At 38.4% G+C, this 20,569-nt stretch overlaps 1 protein-coding gene and 1 long non-coding RNA gene across 14 annotated transcripts in view; both read left to right on the top strand.

Moving 5' to 3' along the window:
* UTRN (utrophin) overlaps nucleotides 1-20,569 on the top strand; it is a 539,750-nt gene that overhangs the window by 207,458 nt on the left and 311,723 nt on the right. For all 13 annotated transcript variants that reach the window (XM_057310986.1, XM_048225919.2, XM_048225918.2 and 10 more), the window contains 4 exons: nucleotides 468-680; nucleotides 14,401-14,514; nucleotides 15,175-15,330; nucleotides 19,084-19,254. In XM_057310986.1, the coding sequence (XP_057166969.1) occupies nucleotides 468-680; nucleotides 14,401-14,514; nucleotides 15,175-15,330; nucleotides 19,084-19,254 (654 nt within the window). The remainder of the gene's footprint in view (nucleotides 1-467; nucleotides 681-14,400; nucleotides 14,515-15,174; nucleotides 15,331-19,083; nucleotides 19,255-20,569) is intronic.
* LOC130543527 (uncharacterized) lies at nucleotides 4,981-13,248 on the top strand. The gene is made up of 2 exons (XR_008958924.1): nucleotides 4,981-6,503; nucleotides 7,114-13,248. It is a non-coding gene; the product is annotated as an uncharacterized LOC130543527 (long non-coding RNA).

The raw sequence follows: 20,569 nt of genomic DNA, 5'->3' as shown, positions 1-20,569 counted from the left end.
TTGAGTATTACTAATACAATAAAAGCATATTTTCTCCTTCTGTTGTAATTAGTCTAGAATTCTCCGCCTGTTCATAATCTGCTAAAATATCTTTAATAAAATGGAATCGATGTGTTCTTTTTCTGAGTTGAATAAAAATGCTTCTCTGGTCATTTAGGATATAGGACTGCATTATTTCATCAGATAAAACAGATCAACCATTGAGCACTGCACACTTGGTCCTCACTGAGCGTATTGTTTTACTGGATTTTAATGTGGAGAATATATTATTTCTGGCCCACACACAATTCATGAAGGGAAAGCTTTAATTTTTTTGGTGATGCTTATTTTTTTTCATGATTTTTGTACAATTCTTTTTAAATTGTATACCTTTTAAAAAGTGATCTTAGGCTGTTTACAGCCCATATTATTATATCTATACAGACAAATTATTGTGCGTATTTTTAATCTTTAAAAATTTTTTCCAGGCCCTTGATGAAATCCTTGCGAATCAAAAACCTACATTATATAAACTTGCAGAAGAAACAAAGGCTTTGGAGAAAACTGTTTCTCCGGATGTAGAAAAAATGTATAAGCAAGAATTTGATGATGTTCAGGGAAAGTGGAACAAACTAAAGGTCAAGGTTTCCAAAGATCTGCATTTGCTTGAAGAAATTACCCCCAAACTCAGAGCATTTGAGGTAAATCCAGAGGCTAAAGGCATTTAAATTTATCAGAGAAGCAAAATGGTAATTTATCAAGTAAGACTCTAGTATCTATTATTTGGTTATTTTGCATTTTTTCATTTCCCATATTTATTATGTATGTAAGTTGGGATTTCTACTTGCTTTTGATGTGCTGGAGAATGCATTTATTTGCTTTTGCTTTGCAAAAGGACTTCTTCCTGGAGGTGAACTGGATCTTGAAGATAAGAGAAAATTACTTAAAACTAGTCAAAGTAATGTTTCAGGGATGAGGAACCTGCATGATATTCAGACTGGTGATTAGATTACAAGGAATTTTGTTGGAGTGGTAAAATTGCCAGGTAGTGGCAGACAGCTGCGTCCTTGCAGCTGGTTTTTGAAGACTTCAGACATTTGGAGGTAAAGATCTGAACCAGACCATCAATAAACAGTGTCAGATTGGGAAAGCAGGTAATTTGAGGGACATGAAAATCAGAAGTAGGATCCTTTGCTACATCTGAAAATGTCCACAGATGAAGCAGTGATAAAATTCCAGAGGAAAGGACAAATGTTAGGACAGAAGGAGAAAGTGATAAAAGTCCGTGTCAGATAAGACAGGATTTTAACATTTTACCTATGAGGAAGATGGAGAAGTGGTCTCCAACAAATCACCTGGTTTTCTACTAGAAAAGGTCTGGATGAAGAGTGAATCAATCCTACTCTCCTCCCTATCTTCTTGATGTCTCCTTACTTTGGTCTTCTGTGTTGTGTTGTGTTTTCCCACTGTTGTATCTCACGGTGGACTTCTGGTATCATGCCTGGCCCAGAGAAGGCACTCAAGAAATATTTTTCAATGAATGAAATGAAATTAGTAATAGGAGATTTAAATTTGGATATATATATATCCAACATTAATATATAAATATATATATTATAAATAAATAAATAAATATGGATTTAGATTCCAAGGGAATATATATAGGAGAGTGTGTGTGTGTGTATATATATATATATATATATATATATATATATATATATATGTCTTTCATATGTATGTGAGAATTTGTGTAAAGGATGTTGTTAAAACAGTGAAAGGATTGAAAATGAAGACAAAATTCAGGAAAATGGTGTTTTAAACATCAAAACTATGGAACATTTGGTAGAAGAGGGGTGGGTAGACTATACAGATCAGTGTGAAGATATCCAGAAAGATGAGATGAGTGTGGTGACCACTGAACTTGCAGGGAAGCTTTGTGCCCCAGTGGACAGCTCTAATGAATGGCCAGGAGAATAAAGATGGTGAAGTTTCTGTGTGGGTGTGCGTGGTGGTCGTGGAAGGAACTTGTTTTTCCTAAGTGCAAACTGCAGTTCTATACCAAAACTGAGATCTCCTTAGAATAAAGCATTAATTTAGAATAGGGGTGTGTTATATGTAGCTTAGTATTTTTGAATCATTTAACTTGGTGAGTGGATCCATTTCCCCTTATATGTCTTCAGTTGTAGTTCTTCCCAAATTTAAAAACCAGAATTACCTTTATTCATGACTGTAAAATTTGTGGTTATGGTCCAAGCATTGTGTTATCTTTGGTTCTCAATCAGGGGTGATTTTGCCCCCCCCCCAACGCCCCAGGACATTTGTTAATGTTTGGAGACATTTTTTGGTTGTCACAACTGTGGGGGGGAGGGGGTGTGCTATTTGCTTCTAGTGGGTAGAGGCCAAGGTTACAGCTAATGCATAAGATATCCCCCACAACAAAAGAATTTTCTGGCCCTAAATGTCAGTAGTCTGAAGGTTGAGCAATGTTGGATTAAATATTTCTCATCTTTTCAAAAGAGCATTGCTTTGTTTTCAAATTTAAATCTGAAATGTAGTTAGGGAAATTTGCAGGTGAAGATTAATCCAAAGGTTAATCTTATTTTGACTTTCAGAAGTGTATTTTAGGGTTAGCTAAATGTGTGCCAATATTTTAATATGGAATTTAAAGAGAATAAATAGAGTTCCAAAACACAAAAGAGAGCCTGTGGTTATAGTAATCCAGCCTTAGGCTTTAGTGGGTTGTTGTTACTAATTTAGTGACTAGGAACTTAGGGTGGCCAGTTGGAATGTGTGGCAAATTCATTCCATAATAAATACCCCAGATATTTAGATTTTTTTTTTTTTGTTATCACAGTAGCAGATTTGTAATGTCCAGCCATTCTTTATTTATTTTTTTGTGTTTAACTACAAGATTGTTGACAGTATGTGTATTCCCTAACTGTGCAACTTCTTTACTGAAATATGTATTTTTTTATTCTAAAGAAAACTTTTACTCCTTTATTTGCTTTGCTTTGAAGGCATTACTTGTTACTTAACTACTTAAAATTCACTTAGGAAACCTTAGGTGTTCACCCAAAGCTAATTACAAATAAATATTCATTTGTAGGTTAGCATTGTTTCCCCCTTTTCAATGACCTGATGTACAGTTTTATAGCCATTTAAGTTCTATTTGTCTTTAAGGCATGAGGCAAAGGTTTTTGATTGAGTGCTGGTTTATGATGATGTTTCTTAGGAAAACAATGGTTGGCTTGTTTATTTTTAAAATGCATTTTTAATTATATAAGTAATACATAAAGAGTGCTAATTGTGAAGAAATTGGGTAACAGAAAAGTATTAGAGTGCACAGTTAGAGTTCCCTTTCCCCCTCAATACCATTTCCTTTCCTGAAGGCAGCTAATATTAACAATGGGTCCCAAGAGGACACAAAAAAACGGAAAGACATTCCATGCTCATGGTTTGGAAGAACAAATATTGTCAAAATGATCTATAGTTCCCAAAGCAATCTACACATTTAATGTAGTCCCTATCAAAATACCAACATCAGTTTTCACTGGAATAGAACAAACAATTCTAAAATTTGTATGGAATCACAAAAGACCCAGAATAGCCAAAGCAATCTTAAAAAAAAAAAAAAAAAAAAAGCAAAGCTGAGGCATCACAATTTGGACTTCAAATTATATTACAAAGCTGTATAATCAAAACAGTATGGTACTGGCACAAAAATAGACACATAGCTCAATGGCACAGAATAGAAAACCTAGAAATAAACTCACAGTTATATGGTCAGTTAATCTGACAAGGCAGGAAAGACTATCCAAGGGGAGAAAGACAGTCTCTTCAACAAACAGTGCTGGGATAACTGGACAGGAACATGCAAAAGAAAGAAATTGAACCACTTTCTTGCACCACACACAAAAATAAATTCAAAATGGATTAGAGACCTAAATGTGAGGCCATTTAGAGAACATAGGCAGTAACCTCTTTGACATCAGCCATAACAACTTCTTTCTAGATACGACTCTAGGAAAACAAAAGAAAAAGTAAACTATTGGGACTACATCAAAATAAAAAGCTTCTGCACAGTGAAGGAAACAGTCAACAAAACTAAAAGCAACTGTGGAATGGGAAAAGATATTTGCAAATGACATATCTGATAAAGGGTTAGTATCCAAAACACATAAAGAAGTTGTAAAACTCAACACCCAAAAAATGAATAATCCAATTCAAAATGGGCAGAAGGCATGAACAGATATTTCTCCAAGGAAGACATACAGATGGCCCAAAGGAATGTGAAAAGATGCTCAACGTCACTTACCATCAGGGAACTGCTAATCAAAGCTGCAATGAGATATCACCACACATCTGTTAGAATGGCTATACTCAAAGACACAGGAAACAACAGGTATTGGAGAGGGTGTAGAGAAAAAAGAACACTTGTGCACTATTGGTGGGAATGCAAACTGGTGCAGCCACTGTGGAAAACAGCATGGAGGTTCCTCAAAAAGTTAAAAATAGAACTACTCTATGATCCAGCAATTGCATTACTGGGTGTTTACCCAAAGAATACAAAAATACTGATTCAAAGGGATACATGCGCCTTATGTTTATAGCAGCATTATTATAAGAGATAAGATATGGAAGCAGCCCAGGTGTCCATTGACTGACAAATGGATAAAGAAGATGTGGTATACACACACACACACACACACACACACACACACACACACAGTGGATTATTAGCTATAAAAAAGAATGAAATCTTGCCATTTGCAACGATGTGGATGGAGCTAGAGTGTACTATGCTAAGTGAAGTAAGTCAGAGAAAGACAAATACCATATGATTTCACCAATATGCGGAATTTAGGGAAAAAAACCACAAATGAGCAGACAGAAAAAGAGAGAGGCAAACCAATTATAGAGCACAAACTGGTGGCTACCAGAGGGGCGGGGGTGGGGGTGGGGGGTTGGGGGTGAGATAGGTGATGGGGGTTAAGGAGTGCACTTGCGATAAGCACCGGCTGATGTATAGAATTGTTGAATCACTAGAAAAAAAGGATCCTCGCTGGAGGATAACATATTCCAGGTAAAAAAGAATGTTAAGAAAGAATGTTACTAAATGAATGTTACTAATTCTAATTATTTTTTTGTTCACCCTAATAGAAACAAATGATGTTGGAGCTGCATGAGGGACATTTAAATAGTTAGGACACAGATGCAGGAGCTTGGAGTGTGAATCCCACTACCGAAAATAATGACGGTGCCTTTCATTGGCGCAGCTCATTTAAACTTCGAAAGTCTTTCATAACTCCGTGCTTACTTTTTTCCCTGTCATCCTATGGTACTTGTAAAAGGCTCTTGTTATTTGTTTGTGTGCAAATTTTAGTTTTCTGTTACTTGTTGGCAAATAGGGTTTTTTTTTTTTATCTGCCTCCATTTCCTTTGTGTGCATGGCTGGTTTCTCTGTACAGGTAGAGAGTTGGCCTGCATATTCTTATTCAGTCTCATGCTTATATACGTTCTTAAATTCTTTCTTTATCCATTCCATGCCAGAGTAATGACCTCAGTTCCTGTACTTAAGAATTAAAATGTTAATCGGTACTTTAAAAACTATTTCATAGAATATCCTCCCACTTCTTCCAGGCAGCAAAACATTTAAAAATACATGAACATTAATTTTTTTCGTTATTGATTCTACTTGATTTTCTTATGAATTGTGGGGATTAAATATTATAAACTTCTAGGAGGCTGGTTATATATCTCTTATCATCAGTAATGGTATCTTTGCATTGTTATCGTTGCATTGTTGTTTCTTTTCCCCTCTTCAAGATCTTCTCGGTGTGGTGTAACTGCAGAGTTGTGAAACCATCCCCAAGTCCACACAAAACTCTATCTGTATGTTTATTGCTGCTCCTGACTCTTTAGACACTCCTGCAGCCTCTCCCTGCTGTGTTTAGACTCCCAGAGAGTCTCTTGCCCTGGCAATCCCATTGCCCTTTAAAGCTGGCTCCCGCTTCCGATCTCTTCCCTCTCAAATTCCTCTTCCCCAGCGGTGCCAGAGTTCTACTTCTGGAAAGGATCTTGTTGTCTTTGCCATGGTGATACAGAGGGCACTCACAGTCGTCTCCTAGCTTCTGCCCCTTTCTTGTCCCAAAGCCCCTCCTGCACCGCCCCCCTCTCCAGTCCCTCCTTCATGAGCTGAGTCTGGTGAGGAAACAATGTAGTGGATCCCAAAGACCACATTGGACGATTGCCTTTCTCCGGAAATGTCACTTACTTGATAGGAATTCACATCTTCCTCATCTGAGCTCATCCTTTAAGAATAAGCTTGTTCTGCAACCAGTGTTCAGTCTTGCTCACCACCATGCCCACAGCTAATTATTCCCTCCTCTGGATTTTACTATGCACTATTTACACCCTCACAAAACCTCATCTCAGGCCAGCTTTTATTAAGGCTAGACCTGTGTGTCACTCCTACCCAAGGACTGAGCTCATTGACCACAGGAGCCCCGTGTGGGAAACAGCAGGTAAGTGGATGGGAATATCATTGCTCTGTAGGTGCCTACAGGCATCTTACTCAGTCGCATTTCTCTAGTGAGGTTGGATCTGTACAGTCTAAATGCCTGCTTATCATAAATGGAAGGATTCTGTGTAGTCACACCCCTTCCTTCAATTGCTGACCAGTCAAATGTGCTCTGACCCAGAGTATGGAAGAGGATATGCTGGAGCTCTGAGAAAAGCAGAACCAGGCTTTGAAATGACTCTGGAAAGAATTTCAGAGTAAAAATGCAATGGTAAATACCTTGTAAGAGTAATCTGCAACATGGCTGATTTAACTCTTTCTAGGTAACATAATGATTTATACAATGATCTCATAAAGTTTCTTTTTTCTTTCCCATTTTGGATGCATTTTACTTTACTAAAGGTGCATTTTAAACCTTAGATTTAAGAAGTCTTCTTAGTTTCAGATAATAAATGTTGTAGCAATGTCATGCTGGTCTTCCCTATTAAATGAAGGAAGACTTTTTAAAGAGTATCTTTGAGGTTCACTAATATTATAAAACCACACAAAATAGAAACCCCGTTACCTTAAATTACTGTTTTAATTCTGATTTCATCCTTCTTCTTGTCTGTTAGAAATTGTTTAAAAAGCTGTGGACATTCCAACAGATGGGGAAGGAACAAAATAAAATGCCAAGAATTTAGCTGTCAACAAAATCTTGGGAGGTAGTTGTGTACTTTGGAATCTTATTGTGTTTTTTTTTAAAATGTTTTTTTATTATATTATGTTAGTCACCATACAGTACATCCCTGGTTTTTGATGTAAAGTTCGATGATTCATTAGTTGCGTATAACACCCAGTGCACCATGCAATACGTGCCCTCCTTACTACCCATTACCAGCCTATCCCATTCCCCCACCCACCTCCCCTCTGGAGCCCTCAGTTTGTTTCTCAGAGTCCATAGTCTCTCATGCTTCATTCCCCCTTCTCATTACCCCCCTTTCTTTATCCCTTTCTTCCCCTACCCATCTTCCTAGTTCTTATGTTCCATGGATGAGAGAAATCATATGATAATTGTCTTTCTCTGCTTGACTTATTTCACTTAGCATTATTTCCTCCAGTGCTGTCCATGTTGCAGCAAATGTTGAGAACTCGTTCTTTCTGATAGCTGAGTAATATTCCATTGTATATATGGACCACAACTTCTTAATCCAGTCATCTCTTGAAGGGCATCTCGGCTCCTTCCATGATTTAGCTATTGTGGACAATGCTGCTATGAACATTGGGGTGCATATGGCCCTTCTCTTCACTACGTCTGTATCTTTGGGGTAAATACCCAGTAGTGCAATGGCTGGGTCATAGGGTAGCTCAATTTTTAACTTTTTAAGGGACCTCCACACTGTCTTCCAGAGTGGCTGTACCAACTTGCATTCCCACCAACAATGTAGGAGGGATCCCCTTTCTCCACATCCTCTCCAGCAATTGTTGTTTCTTGCCTTGTCAATTTTTGCCATTCTAACTGGTGTAAGGTGGTATCTTAGTGTGGTTTTGATTTGAATTTCCCTGATGGCTAATGATTTTGAACATTTTTTCATGTGTCTGTTAGCCATTTGTATGTCTTCATTGGAAAAGTGTCTGTTCATATCTTCTGCCCATTTTATGATTTGTTTATTTGTTTCTCGCGTATTGAGTTTGAGAAGTTCTTTGTAGATCTTGGATACCAGTCTTTTATCTGTAGCATGATTTGCAAATATATTCTCCCATTCCGTGGGCTGCCTCTTAGTTTTTTAAACTGTTTCCTTGGCTGTGCAGAAGCTTTTTTATCTTGACGAAGTCCCACAAGTTCATTTTATCTTTTGTTTCTCTTGCCTTTGGAGATGTGTCATGAAAAAGGTTGCTTTGGCCGATGTCGTAGAGGTTGCTGCCTATGTTCTCCTCTAGGATTTTGATGGATTCCTGTCTCACATCAAGGTCTTTCATCCATTTGGAGTTTATCTTTGTGTATGGTGTGAGAGAGTGGTCAAGTCTCATTCTTTTGCATGTAGCTGTCCAATTTACCCAGCACCATTTATTGAAGAGACTGTCTTTTTCCCACCGGATGTTTTTTCCTGCTTTATCAAAGATTAGTTACCCAAAGAGCCGAGGGTCCATTTCTGGGTTCTCTATTCTGTTCCATCGGTTTATGTGTCTATTTTTGTGCCAGTACCATGCTGTCTTTGTGATCACAGCTTTGTAGTACAGCTCAAAATCCGGCATTGTGATGCCCCCAGCTTTGTTTTTCCTTTTCAACAGTTCCTTGGTGATTCGGGGCCTTTTCTGTTCCATACAAAGTGAAGGACTTTTTGTTCCAGTTCTTTGAAAAATGTCATCGGTATTTTGATTGAGATAGCATTGAAAGTGTAGATTGCTATGTTAATTCTTCCGATCCATGAGCATGGAATATTTTTCCATCTTTTTGTGTCTTCTTCAATGTCTTTCAAGAGTGATTTATAGTTTCTAGAATATAGATCCTTTACGTCTCTGGTTAAGTTAATTCCAAGGTAACGTATGGTTTTTGGTGCTATTGTAAATGGGATGATTCCCTAATTTCTCTTTCTTCAGTCTCATTATTCGTGTATAGAAATGCAACTGATTTCTGAGCATTGATTTTGTATCTCGCCACATTACTGAATTGCTCTATAACTTCTAATAGTTTGGGAGTGGATTCTTTTGGGTTTTCCATATAGAGTATCATGTCATCTGCAAAGAGAGACATTTTGACTTCTTCTTTGCTGATTTGGATACCTTTTATCCCTTTTTGTTGTCTGATTGCTGTTGCAAGGACTTCTAGTACTATGTTGAATAATAGTGGTGAGAGTGGGCATCCTTGTCGAGTTCCTGATCTTAAGGGAAAGGCTTCCAGCTTTTCCCCATTGAGGATGATATTTGCTGTATGCTTTTCATAGATGGTTTTTATGAGATTGAGGAATGTACCCTCTATCCCTACACTCTGAAGGGTTTTAATCAGGAAAGGATGCTGTATTTTGTCAAATGCTTTTTCTGCATCTATTGAGAGAATCATATGATTTTTGAATTTTTCTTTCTGGATAAAACCTATGACACTGATTGATTTGCGAATGTTGAACCACCCTTGCATCCCAGGGATGAATCCCACTTGGTCATGATGGATGATCCTTTTAATGTACTGTTGGATTCTATTAGCCAGGATCTTGTTGAGGATTTTAGCATCCATATTCATTAGTGAAATCGGTCTGTAATTCTCCTTTTTGATGGGGTCTTTACCTGGTTTGGGGATCAAGGTAATATTGGCCTCATAGAATGAATTTGGTAGCTTGGAATCTTATTGTCTTAAATCCAGAGTTACCAAGCTTCACATTCCCCCGTCCCTAGCTCAGGGGCCAGGCTGCGAGACGAGGTGTTTTAGGTTTAAAGGACTTGTTTTAATGACCTTGCATTTCTTTTCCATGACCCAGCAGCAGGTGTAGCCCATCTCAGACATGTACAAATCAGTGCTTTTGAGCTGTGATGGTCAGTGTAGAATTTTGGCCCTTCCAAACTTGACTATTTGATAGTTTGGTTTTCAAAATACCATATTAGTCAGTTTATATTTGTTTCAGAATTTGCAAGTGTAAGTGACAATGAGAAATGTTTGCTCTAGGTTAGTACTTACAGTGTATTTATTTTGTACATGTGAATTAATGCTAGATATTTATTGTAGAAGTTTACTAGTGTTTTAAAATGTTTTATATTGCTTCAAAAGAGCTGAGGTCCCCTAAAGAGGAGAGAACATTAGAAATTATCCGATCCTAAAACATATATAATATATTCAGAACATATAATACTATATATAGTAATATATATATTATATGTAACATACATGTGTGTATTCTGCAAGTGGCTGGAGGTGGAGAAAAAAGTTATTGTACATTAGAAACTCATAAGTGCATAAGCTAAGTGATTGTTTTAATGGGCAGAGAAATACTTACCCTGTGAGCTCTTGCTCTTTCTTTGGAATTTATTTCTTGGGTGATTGACTTCACAATGAGCAGAATTTGGGTATTTTTTTAAGGCACAGGAACTACCTGCCACAGGTGGATTGCGACAATATTTTCAATTTGGGGAAAGAGGAAGTATTGGGAGGGCAAAGCAGAGCTCCCTGTCTCCCACACTTGCCTGCACACACGCGGTAGCTAGGACTGATCTTACTAATTTCTTAACCCTTCCCAGATGGTGTAGCTGCAGGTGGGTGTCCTGCGAGTGTGCTGCCACCAGGCATGCCTAAAGTTTGGGCCTTCCCTTATTTACTGGGTTTCCTTCCGCTGAGCTGAGTCTGGAAGATCTAGTAGCTCTTTCAAACAATTACTTTTAAACACCAGTAGGACAGAACAAGGATTGATGCTGGCAACAGTTAAAAACATTAAGCTGACTCATGCCAGCACGTACTCTCCCTGGCTTCTCAGTCCTGAACTTGGAAGTGGTAACTCTTTATGGGTTAATCTTGGTACTAAAGCACTTGGTTTTGTAGATCTTAGTAATAATAGCTAGCATTTACTGCACGCCTGCTCTGTACCAGGCCCTGTCCAAACATGAGCTCTGTTTTCCAGAACAACCAGACGAGCTAGTTGTCATTATTCCTGTTTTATAGATGAGCTGCTGAGGCTTAAAGAAGAGAAATTAGTTTCTCCAGACCTTGTGGCTGGTGAGGTGCTGACCTTGGTATTCATACTTGTTGCCTTTCTCTTCATGGGTACACTGCTTCTCAGAACTCAGTGTGACCAGGATTACGTGAAGAATTTTTAGTAGTGAAAACAGATTGTCAGATTCCTGTCTTTTCCTTTTGTTACTATTGGGATGATCAGTTGGTCTTCGTGGCTTGTCTGTGTCTGTTGCTTTCTTCTTCTTCTCCTCCTCCTCCTCCTCCTCCTCCTTCTTCTTCTTCTTTTCTTTCTCATGTTGAAGGGTAAGAGAGAGAAGGAACAGGTGTGTGTGAATTGTGTGTGCTCACACAGGTCTGTGTGTATCTGGGAGAGAGAGGCAGGAAGGCGGTTCATTTCTCACATGCCAGTGACAGACTGTTGAGGCTACTCACTTCAGCTAAGGCTGGTTGTGATGAAAACCTCCATGGAGTGTAATGCTTCCCTATAAATTTCAAAAGTCTTTGGTCCAGAAAACTATCCATTTTTTAACTTAAAACTGGAGTTAATGAATTGCCCGGTTATACAGCAGTAATGGTGTTTTGAGTTCTTAAAAGGTTTAGAATGGAGAGTAACGGTGCAGCAAGGGGCAAGTTAAATGGGCAGTTAAAAAAAAGTCCTCCCTGAACTCTGTAGATGCGTTTGTACTTTCTCTCTTTTTGCACTTTTATCTTTTTTGCATCCCACCTCCCCCTGCCCTGGGCCTGTCTTACCGCGTAGATCGTAAGACATGGAGCAGACACAGAAGAGATATGTCACCAATTAAAATAATCCATAGGAGGAAGAGTGCACGAGCTTGTGAGAATAGTGACAGGCAGGCGAAAGAACAGAGGGGAAGGAAGCTTGAGGGAAGCATACAACGTGACCGAAAGGGTTTTTGAAGCTGTGTTTGGAAGTGTGTGCAGGGTGCCCAGGGTCAATAAGAGAGGCTGAAAGGCCAAGCGAGTGCTTTTGCTTCCGTTTTCATCAGAGAAGGGCCCTGTAACTTGGAAAGTGTCAGATGGTCATCAGTGGGGGAACGTTCATGCCTCGATTAGGAGTTAGATAGGAAAACTACCCCAGATCCTGCAGATGCTACGTCTGCATCCCAGCTAATGTGGGAATTTTACTCTAGGTCTCAAGGCCACATCATACATCTTGTGAGAAATTACCAGGAAAATAGAGTTGGATGAATGTCCTGATTTGGGGGGAACATTATTTTCTAGAAGTTAAAGACTTGCAGTAAGCTTGATGTCAGTTCCTGGCAGAACTGTAGATAAATGACAAACCAGAGATCTTGTGTGCTCTTAGGAAAGAATGTGGTGGTCGCTCGGAGTCATCATAGACACCACCAGGGAGGCTTGCCCAGACTTATTTCCTTTAATTACTGCTTTCCTTTATTTATTTTTTGGAGGGGTACTAGATTATTTGATATACAGATTCATAATCTGCCATTTCATGTATGCTCTTTTGGTTCAGATAATGGCTCCCAAACTCATTTTTGGCAACTCTTGACTTCATCGGTAAAGTATTTGAGAAATCTCTTCCAACCTTATAAGAAGGAGGTGGTAAGCTAGTTAGATGCTAGTGTTACTTAGATTCCCATATTTTGAAAACTAAGCTAAAACTTTGTTGATTAATGAATGACATAGGTCCTCCTGGGGAAATGCTCAGGAAGGCCCTGTCATTGGCCCTGTTTTTCACCAGAGAAAAAAACTCAAAACCCACCAGCAAAAAAATTCCAGTAGAAAAAGGACACCCCACTGTCAGATTTGCAGATAAGATAAAGCCAGGAGGAATAGCTGGTACGAATGTGGTGAAACTAAAAATTCAAATCATTTTGTTGGTTTTTAATTATTACATTGGTAACTACTATTGTTAACATAACAAGGGAAGATTTAGTATTTATAAATACCAAGTCCTGAATTTATTCCAGAAGTCACTGAAGCCATATGAGATAAGGGAAATGTAATTTTGAGGTAGTTACGGGAATTTTGGAATCCTAACTAACCATAAATAATATTGTGACTAATATATCCATAAACAAACAAATTGAAGAAAGAAACAAAAAACCCCACTACAATAAGAAGAATAAAACTTAAACAATTTTAGATGGCATTTTATGAGTGTAAGAGTCATATGTGAAATAGGTTCTATCATTACCATTTTAAGGTAATGATTCCAGCATTTTAAGGAGAAGAGTAGTTGGTTCTGGGTGGCATGTTATAAGGGCATTGAAAAAATTGATGTGGTTTCCTGAACACGTTGAGTGTGAACATGTTGAGTGTGGTGACTGCCATACCTGGATCTCATGTCCTAGAGACATCCTAGAAGGACTTTGGAATGCTTACCAATGGGAGTCTAAGGGAGGACACAGTCGCTGCCTTTAAATCTGAAGGTCCTTTTTGAGCAGGTTTGGAAATGTACCTCCATTCTTAGGCGTTGAGCGCGAAGCAAAGAATCAACAGGATATAAGGGGACAAATTCAGCTCATTATCAGGGAAACTAACAAGTGAGACAGACCAGTGACAGAATGGGAGGGCTTGGGAAGAAATGACCATTACTTTGCTCTAATCCTGGAGATCAAGTTGGACCTACCTCATTGTATTAACGGCCCAGTTCCAACGTTACTGTCTCTCCTTTCTGCAATATGTTTTCTTTCTCACTTGTTTTTAATCTGTAGCACCGTACACGGTGAGGATTGCAGTGGATGCCTGGCAAATATTGGGTGAAAGGATGAAGCTGAGCTGGGACTGTCTTGAGTTCTTAGGTAACAAGGTGTCCAACAGCAGAACTAAGAGCAATCCATCTCTTGTATGCCCTCCAGAAGGCTATTCATTGATTCCTGCCTGGAGTAGCTAACTTTTGGAGAAAATTTGTTCTAAATTATATGAGAACAAAAGATTTTTTTTTTAGCTGATTACATCTAGAAAAGCATTTTTTCCTGTAATTTGAAGTTTTAATCATTGATATGGCTCACGTTTAAGCAAAGTAGCTTGGTTCACCGGAGAGTATTTTGGAGTTTTTAGAATGATCACCCAAACTGTCATCGCTTGAGGATTTTAGTCAATCATCCAGAAAATCATTATTTTCAAATCTGGAAGATATAACAAAAAGAAATACAATAAGTGAAAAGGATGCTATTGAAGTTGTGAAAAGTTGCCTTTCTTCCAGGAGCGATAGGTCTTGAGATGCTGGAGGTTGAGTGTCACTGAGTAATTTCCCCCTTTGTTATTGTGTTTGATTTAGGCGGATTTGCAAGTCATTGAGAAGTGGATGGATGGTGTGAAAGACTTCTTAATGAAAGAGCAGGCTGTCCAAGGAGACGCGGAAGGGCTACAAAGTCAGCTGGACCAGTGTTCTGTGAGTTCTGCTGACTTAGGGACTGCTGTAATAAATAACATTTCCTTCTGCTTCTTTGTTATTTGCTGTTATTAAAATTGCATGAATATGACATGACAATAAACCGAGATAAAGTATCTTTCATCAATAAACTTTTTTTTTTGACTTTATCATTATTAAAAGAATGACTGGTTATTCATATTTTCATTTTTGGCCAGGGGTACAGAATTTTGCAGAGGGAGAACAAGAGCAATTTTAATTCATCAGGAGCTGTATTTTATGTTCCAATGATAATTTTAGGGTCATAATTACCAATTGTATATTGCAGTTATTATGCCACATGGTGAGCCTTAAAGAAGAACGTGTTTAACAAGTGAAATTTGCCAGTAAGACTGCGTGCAATTTATATTTGGTGAAATCATTAGGCTTCTTAAAATTAATTGAGAGTACTATTCCCTGCCGAGAGTCAAGTATTTCTAATCTAATTTGGCAGATGGCTGTATGAAGCACCCAGGTGAAATGAATTTCTTAAGGAACAATATTTCTTAAGTAGTTAAATGTCCTAACTCCCAGGCAGTATGTTTTTATAATATTTTCAGGAATGCCAGCAGAGACAAATTATAATTATGGCATCCACTCATATAGGAATGAACCCAACATGGGCTTGTTTTCTGTGTTCAGGCCTTTGTTAATGAAATAGAAACAATGGAATCATCTCTGAAAGACATGAAAGAAACAGAAGCTAACCTTCGAAGCTGTCCAGTTGCTGGAATCAAAACTTGGACGCAGACAACACTAGTGGACTACCAAACCCAATTGGAGAAACTTAGCAAGGAAGTAAGTCTTTCAGCTTTGCTGTGTGTGGCTTTTAAGAGGCAGTCAGTGCCTTCTCTTCAGTGACTAAATTGATTTTATAGCCCATCCAGTTTGAAAAGCAGTGGTCTAGAAGAGCTACAGCATGGGCGGCAGGTGGGGGCAAAAGATGGATTTTTCTTTTAACGAAGGGAGGGTACTAACTGTCCAGTTTGGCTCCTTGGTGGGAATGAGCTTGGCATGTTCAACAAAGAACTAGAAAGGCAATGTAGTTGAAATAGAATGAAGAGAGGAGTTAGCGGGTGGGTAAGATCTGAAGTCAGAACGTAGGTGGGGTGAATTGTATATGGCCTTTGAAATAAAATTTCAAAATTTTATTTCAAGGAGGATTTCACACAGAAAGCAGAGGGTTTTGAGCAGGGAAGTGACATTACCATATGGATAATTTGCTCTGAGAAAGCCAGAATGAAAACAGAGAGATTATTTAAGAGGTTATTGCTGTCTTGGCCCTTCAGACTAGAGAGAGAGTGGTGGAGGTCATGAGGACTGTTAGGTTTGGACTCGATTTTGAAAATAGAGATAGGAGTCTAGTAATGGATGGGATGTGTGATCTCGAAAAGGGAAGGGTCAGGGACAGCTGAGGGTTTGTGCAGTGTGTCCACTTTGTGTGAATTGTGCTATTTGCTGGAGTGGTGGAGACTCAAGGAATGAGAAGCTTCTGTGAGAACAGGTAAAACGGTGATTTCCATTCTGGAAGGGTTAAGTGTGAGAGTATGAGGCATGCAGATGGGGCTCTTATCAGCACTTACTGCTGGAAAGAGAAAAGGGCAAGTCCAAGGATGCTGAGAGGTCAGCCGGTGGAGAAACGCCAGGAGGCTGTGAGGCCCCATGGCCAGATGGAGAAAGCTTTCCACGGTGCCCCGTACTGAGGATTGCTGAGGCCAAGGAGAACTGAAAGTCAGGCTTTAGAGCTGACAAGGTGGAGGCTTTAAATGACCCTGAGAAAAGGGTCTGGTGGCGTCGCAGGGAAGAGTCACATTGGAGAATGTTGAGGAGAGAATGGGAAGTGAGCATTTGGGACAACAAGTATAACCAACTTTGAGGAGTTTCTCAGAGAAATGGGGTGGGTGCAGAGACTTGGGGATCCAAAGAGGTGTTTTTGTAATTTTTAGAAATAAAAGATGTTATAGCATATTTGCATGCCAAAAGAAGGACCTCACTGAGAAGGAGAAAACAATGAGGCAGAAGAGTTTGAGAGAAGATAGTTTCTGGAATGAAGTCTGTCATATGTGAGGATGAAGTCCACTTTTTCTGTGAAAGAGTGTTGGATAGTTTCTCCGTGGTGATTGAAGGAAGGCAACTCTGGATACAGTAGGACTGCGGTGTAGTTCTCTTCTGATTGCTCCTGCATCGCTAGTGAGGTTACACAAAGCTGACGTGAGTGAGGAGGGGTGGAAAATGGGAGGAGAATGTGGGAAATACAGGACTGTTCCACAGACAGTGCTTAGATGGTACACATCTCTTCAGGCAGTGTTTTTATGTAGGAAAAATTGATATTTGCATCCTTGGAATATTTTGTTTTCATTGTTTTCCCCCAAATTCTGTATTTTGAATACGTTTAAACTTGAAGGTTGACATACAGAGAGAGAAGCCTCATACCCATATTCCTTAATTTGCCAGTTGTAATGTTCTACCACATTTGCTGTCTCTCTCTCCTTTACTCTCTTCACAAACACGCGCGTGCGCACACACACACACTTTTTTCCCTGAAAATGTACTTTTAAAAAAAGATTTTATTTATTTATTTATTCATTATTTGAGAGAGAGAGAGAGAGAGAGAATGAGTGGTGGGGAGGGGCAGAGGGAGAGAGGGAGAAGCAGGCTTCCTGCTGAGCAGGGAGCCCAATGCGGAACTCGATCCCAGGACCTGGGATCCCTACCTGAGCCGAAGACAGATGTTGAACCCACTGAGCCACCCAAGTGCCCCTAAAAATGTCCTTTTGCCAGGAATTTGAAACTATCATGACACTTCATCCCTAAATACTTTAGCATGAATATTAAATGCTAAATACTTCTGTCATGAATAAAGACAGCCTTCTACAAAACCAAAATACTATTGCCACACTTAAGGAAATAATTTTTAAATTTCTTCTATTCTGGCCAAATTCAAATTTCTCTAAGTATGCTATAATCTGATGGTTTGTGCTTGAATTTTGAGTTTTGGGAAAAAGTAAATAAGGAAAATGGTTTGGAAGCGCCAGCAAGGAGCAAAGAAAGTGATAAATAGATAGATACGTAGATATTTAGATCTACGTATCTATCTACATAGATATATATGTACATACAGTTATGACGACATAGAAATAATTATAAATTACCATTGATTCATCATATGAGAGTAAATGTATGGGAAAATTTTAAGGGTCCTCATCATGGAGACAACCATGTGTTGTGTGAGTCATTACCTAAAGCCATTCCAGACTATTGTGTTTCATGGAATAGTATAAAGGTTGAAGAAGTTTTGGACAAATATAACGTTGCCAAATTTTTATTTTGCTAAGAAAGGATGGACATACAAAGTCAACCACAAATAAAAACAGTCTATCTCATTTATTATATCTATGGTATCATGAAACAAGGAATATTTTAATGCCCAAAAATATAAAGTATATAATCTCAGGATAATTAATTATAGCTTTGAACTTTTTTTTTTTTTTTTAAGTTCATTGTAGTGTCTTTATTTCTCTCTGGATCTGTGAGAATTATATAATTGACTAGTGTCCAGAAACTACTAGTAAGGAGAATTTTCTGAAAGTGGAACCAAGGTATCTGTATTTATATATACGTATTTTTTAAAAACAGCCGCCCCACTAAAGTGCTGACCAGCAGGACTGGGGAACCAGGGCTGCATAGACTGCTGGCTTCTGGAGCGCCGTGTGGGGCAGGGAAATCAGAGCTTCTGTTTGGCCCCTTCCTGTTTTTATGTCTGTGGTCCTGTTTGGAGAGTGGGAACAGGAAAGCCTCTAAGCATTCTCTCTTTCTCTCACGAGAGCCGTCCTAGTCCTGTGCTGGCTTTTGGTCACTGTCAGCCTTGCAGCCAAGCAAGCCCCTGGCACCAGGACCACTCGTCTGAGTTGTGAGTGGGAGGAAGAGTGAATAGTGAAGTGAGCACTGGGTGATCTCCAGGGATGGTATCCACTCCCACAGAAGTCCGTTTGTGGTTGGAGGGAGGGTTCTCTGAACATATTTTTATATTAAGTATTCAATTATCTGAAATATTTAAGTTACTGAATGAGATTCAGACAAAACCTATTTTCTGTAACTTTTTTGTGTCTGTGTGCGGTATACAAGTATGGTAGATTATCAAGACCAGTGTACAGCAGTGTTTTATGGGAGAAATTGGACATTTTGGTTGCTTCTCGTTTTTTTTTTTTCCATAATGAACAATGCTATAGTAAATTTCCTTAAAATATGTTTTTATTACTGTAGGTTAGATTCCTTCATTTGGGATTACTCTGTCAAAAGTTAGAATTATAATAGATATTTCCAGATTAGATCAATATCCAAAATGTGGTGTAGCGTCCCAGTTATAATCATGTTTTCATTGTTCCTTATATTGCACAGCATCAGCACAAAGTGTATGAAGGATTTTATCTGAATGTTAAAACAAGACTCTTTGTGGAAAGTTATCACTGTGTCCTTAGATATTAGAAACCAGAACTTGACACTTAGTGTTTTAGCATTTGTTTATTTGGGTGAATGGCTTTTCCTTTCCAGATTGTTATTCAAAAAAATAGGTTGTCTGAAAGTCAGGAAAAAGCAGTGAACCTGAAGAAAGACTTGGCAGAGATGCAGGAATGGATGACCCAGGCAGAAGAAGAATACCTGGAGAGGGACTTTGAGTACAAGTCACCAGAAGAACTAGAGAGTGCAGTGGAAGAAATGAAGGTGAGCCTGGGCCAGTGTCAGTAGGCGTTATAGCTCCCCTTCTCCCTTAAATATGAATGAATGAATGAATTGGTGAATGAATGAATTGGTGAATGAATCTATCTATCTATCTATCAATCAATCTATCAATCATCTGTAAAGCACGAGATGTATATATAATCTTGCATAGTTGGATTTCAAATTGGAAAAAAAAATATGAAAGGATAGCTTCTTTGATTTCAGTAGGAGAAGGAAGCCGAGACTGCACATGTTCCATTTGGCCCATGAGTTGAATCCATGACGGCCTCTAAGACTGTCTCTTCCAAAAGAACCCCCACAGAGAATGACTCAAAAATTTAGTTTTATCAATTATGTTCACACTGTTGTGACACCATCAGCACTATTTCCAAAAGTTTTGTCTTTTGTTAGGAACAAGGGCAACTTCCCAATTCGGTTGCGATTTATCTTCATTTTATCAAATTTATTCTTCCAGGGGAAACATATGAATATCAAAATTTTGTTAGAGCAGGTAAGAGTTGTGGTAGGAACATTGTCAAGGGATTTAATATTAGTTGGGTCCACAGGATGTATTTCCTGTAAACTTATATTCCTGTGTCAATAGTCTTGAATGCTTTCTTTTTTTGTATAATAAAAGAACTGGGCATCATTCCCAAATTTCTAACATTGCTTCAAGTGTCCTTCAGTGTTCGCACCAAAGGAGATAGTGTCCTAAAGGCTATTTTTTAAAAGAAATAAGATTAAGCCACACACTATTTTATGCCAAATTTAACTTGCCTAAAGTATAACTAAAGCAAAAATCTCTGTGTATCTATTTACAAAAGGATTATATTTCATCAGGGCATTGTTGAATATGAATCAAAGTAAATACAATAAGAGACTTTAACTGTACTTATATGTAGTATTTTCACAGAAGCATCTTTTTAGTGTAGTTTTTTTGAACACTTTTTAAATATTCAGTATAAGGTATTTTAAAGGTAGCTTACCATGTTAAGAACCATCTTATTTAATTTATTCTCTTCCTTTATATTATTGGCATTGTAGTTTTGTGGTTTCTTAAAGTCACTAAGGATGAGAGCTTAGAGAAAAAAGTTTAAAACCCTTGATTGGGCAACATTCTGTTTGTTTTTATTCTTCCAAACAACCATTATGATTTTAAAAACCACTAGACTTAATTACTTTAACAACTGAGGGAAATTTAAAACCATTAAGCCGTAAAGAAAGCTAAAAGGGAAAGTGAAAACTGTTTTAAGTTGATTTTCCTGAAAGTGGGACTTCATCCCCAGTATGGAGGGAGAGTCAGGAAAGAAGCTATTTC

The sequence above is a fragment of the Ursus arctos genome, unplaced genomic scaffold (assembly GCF_023065955.2).
Source record: "Ursus arctos isolate Adak ecotype North America unplaced genomic scaffold, UrsArc2.0 scaffold_13, whole genome shotgun sequence".
NCBI lineage: Eukaryota > Metazoa > Chordata > Mammalia > Carnivora > Ursidae > Ursus > Ursus arctos.
Note: the sequence above shows the minus strand (reverse complement) of the source record. Positions and strands in the feature narration are given on the sequence as shown.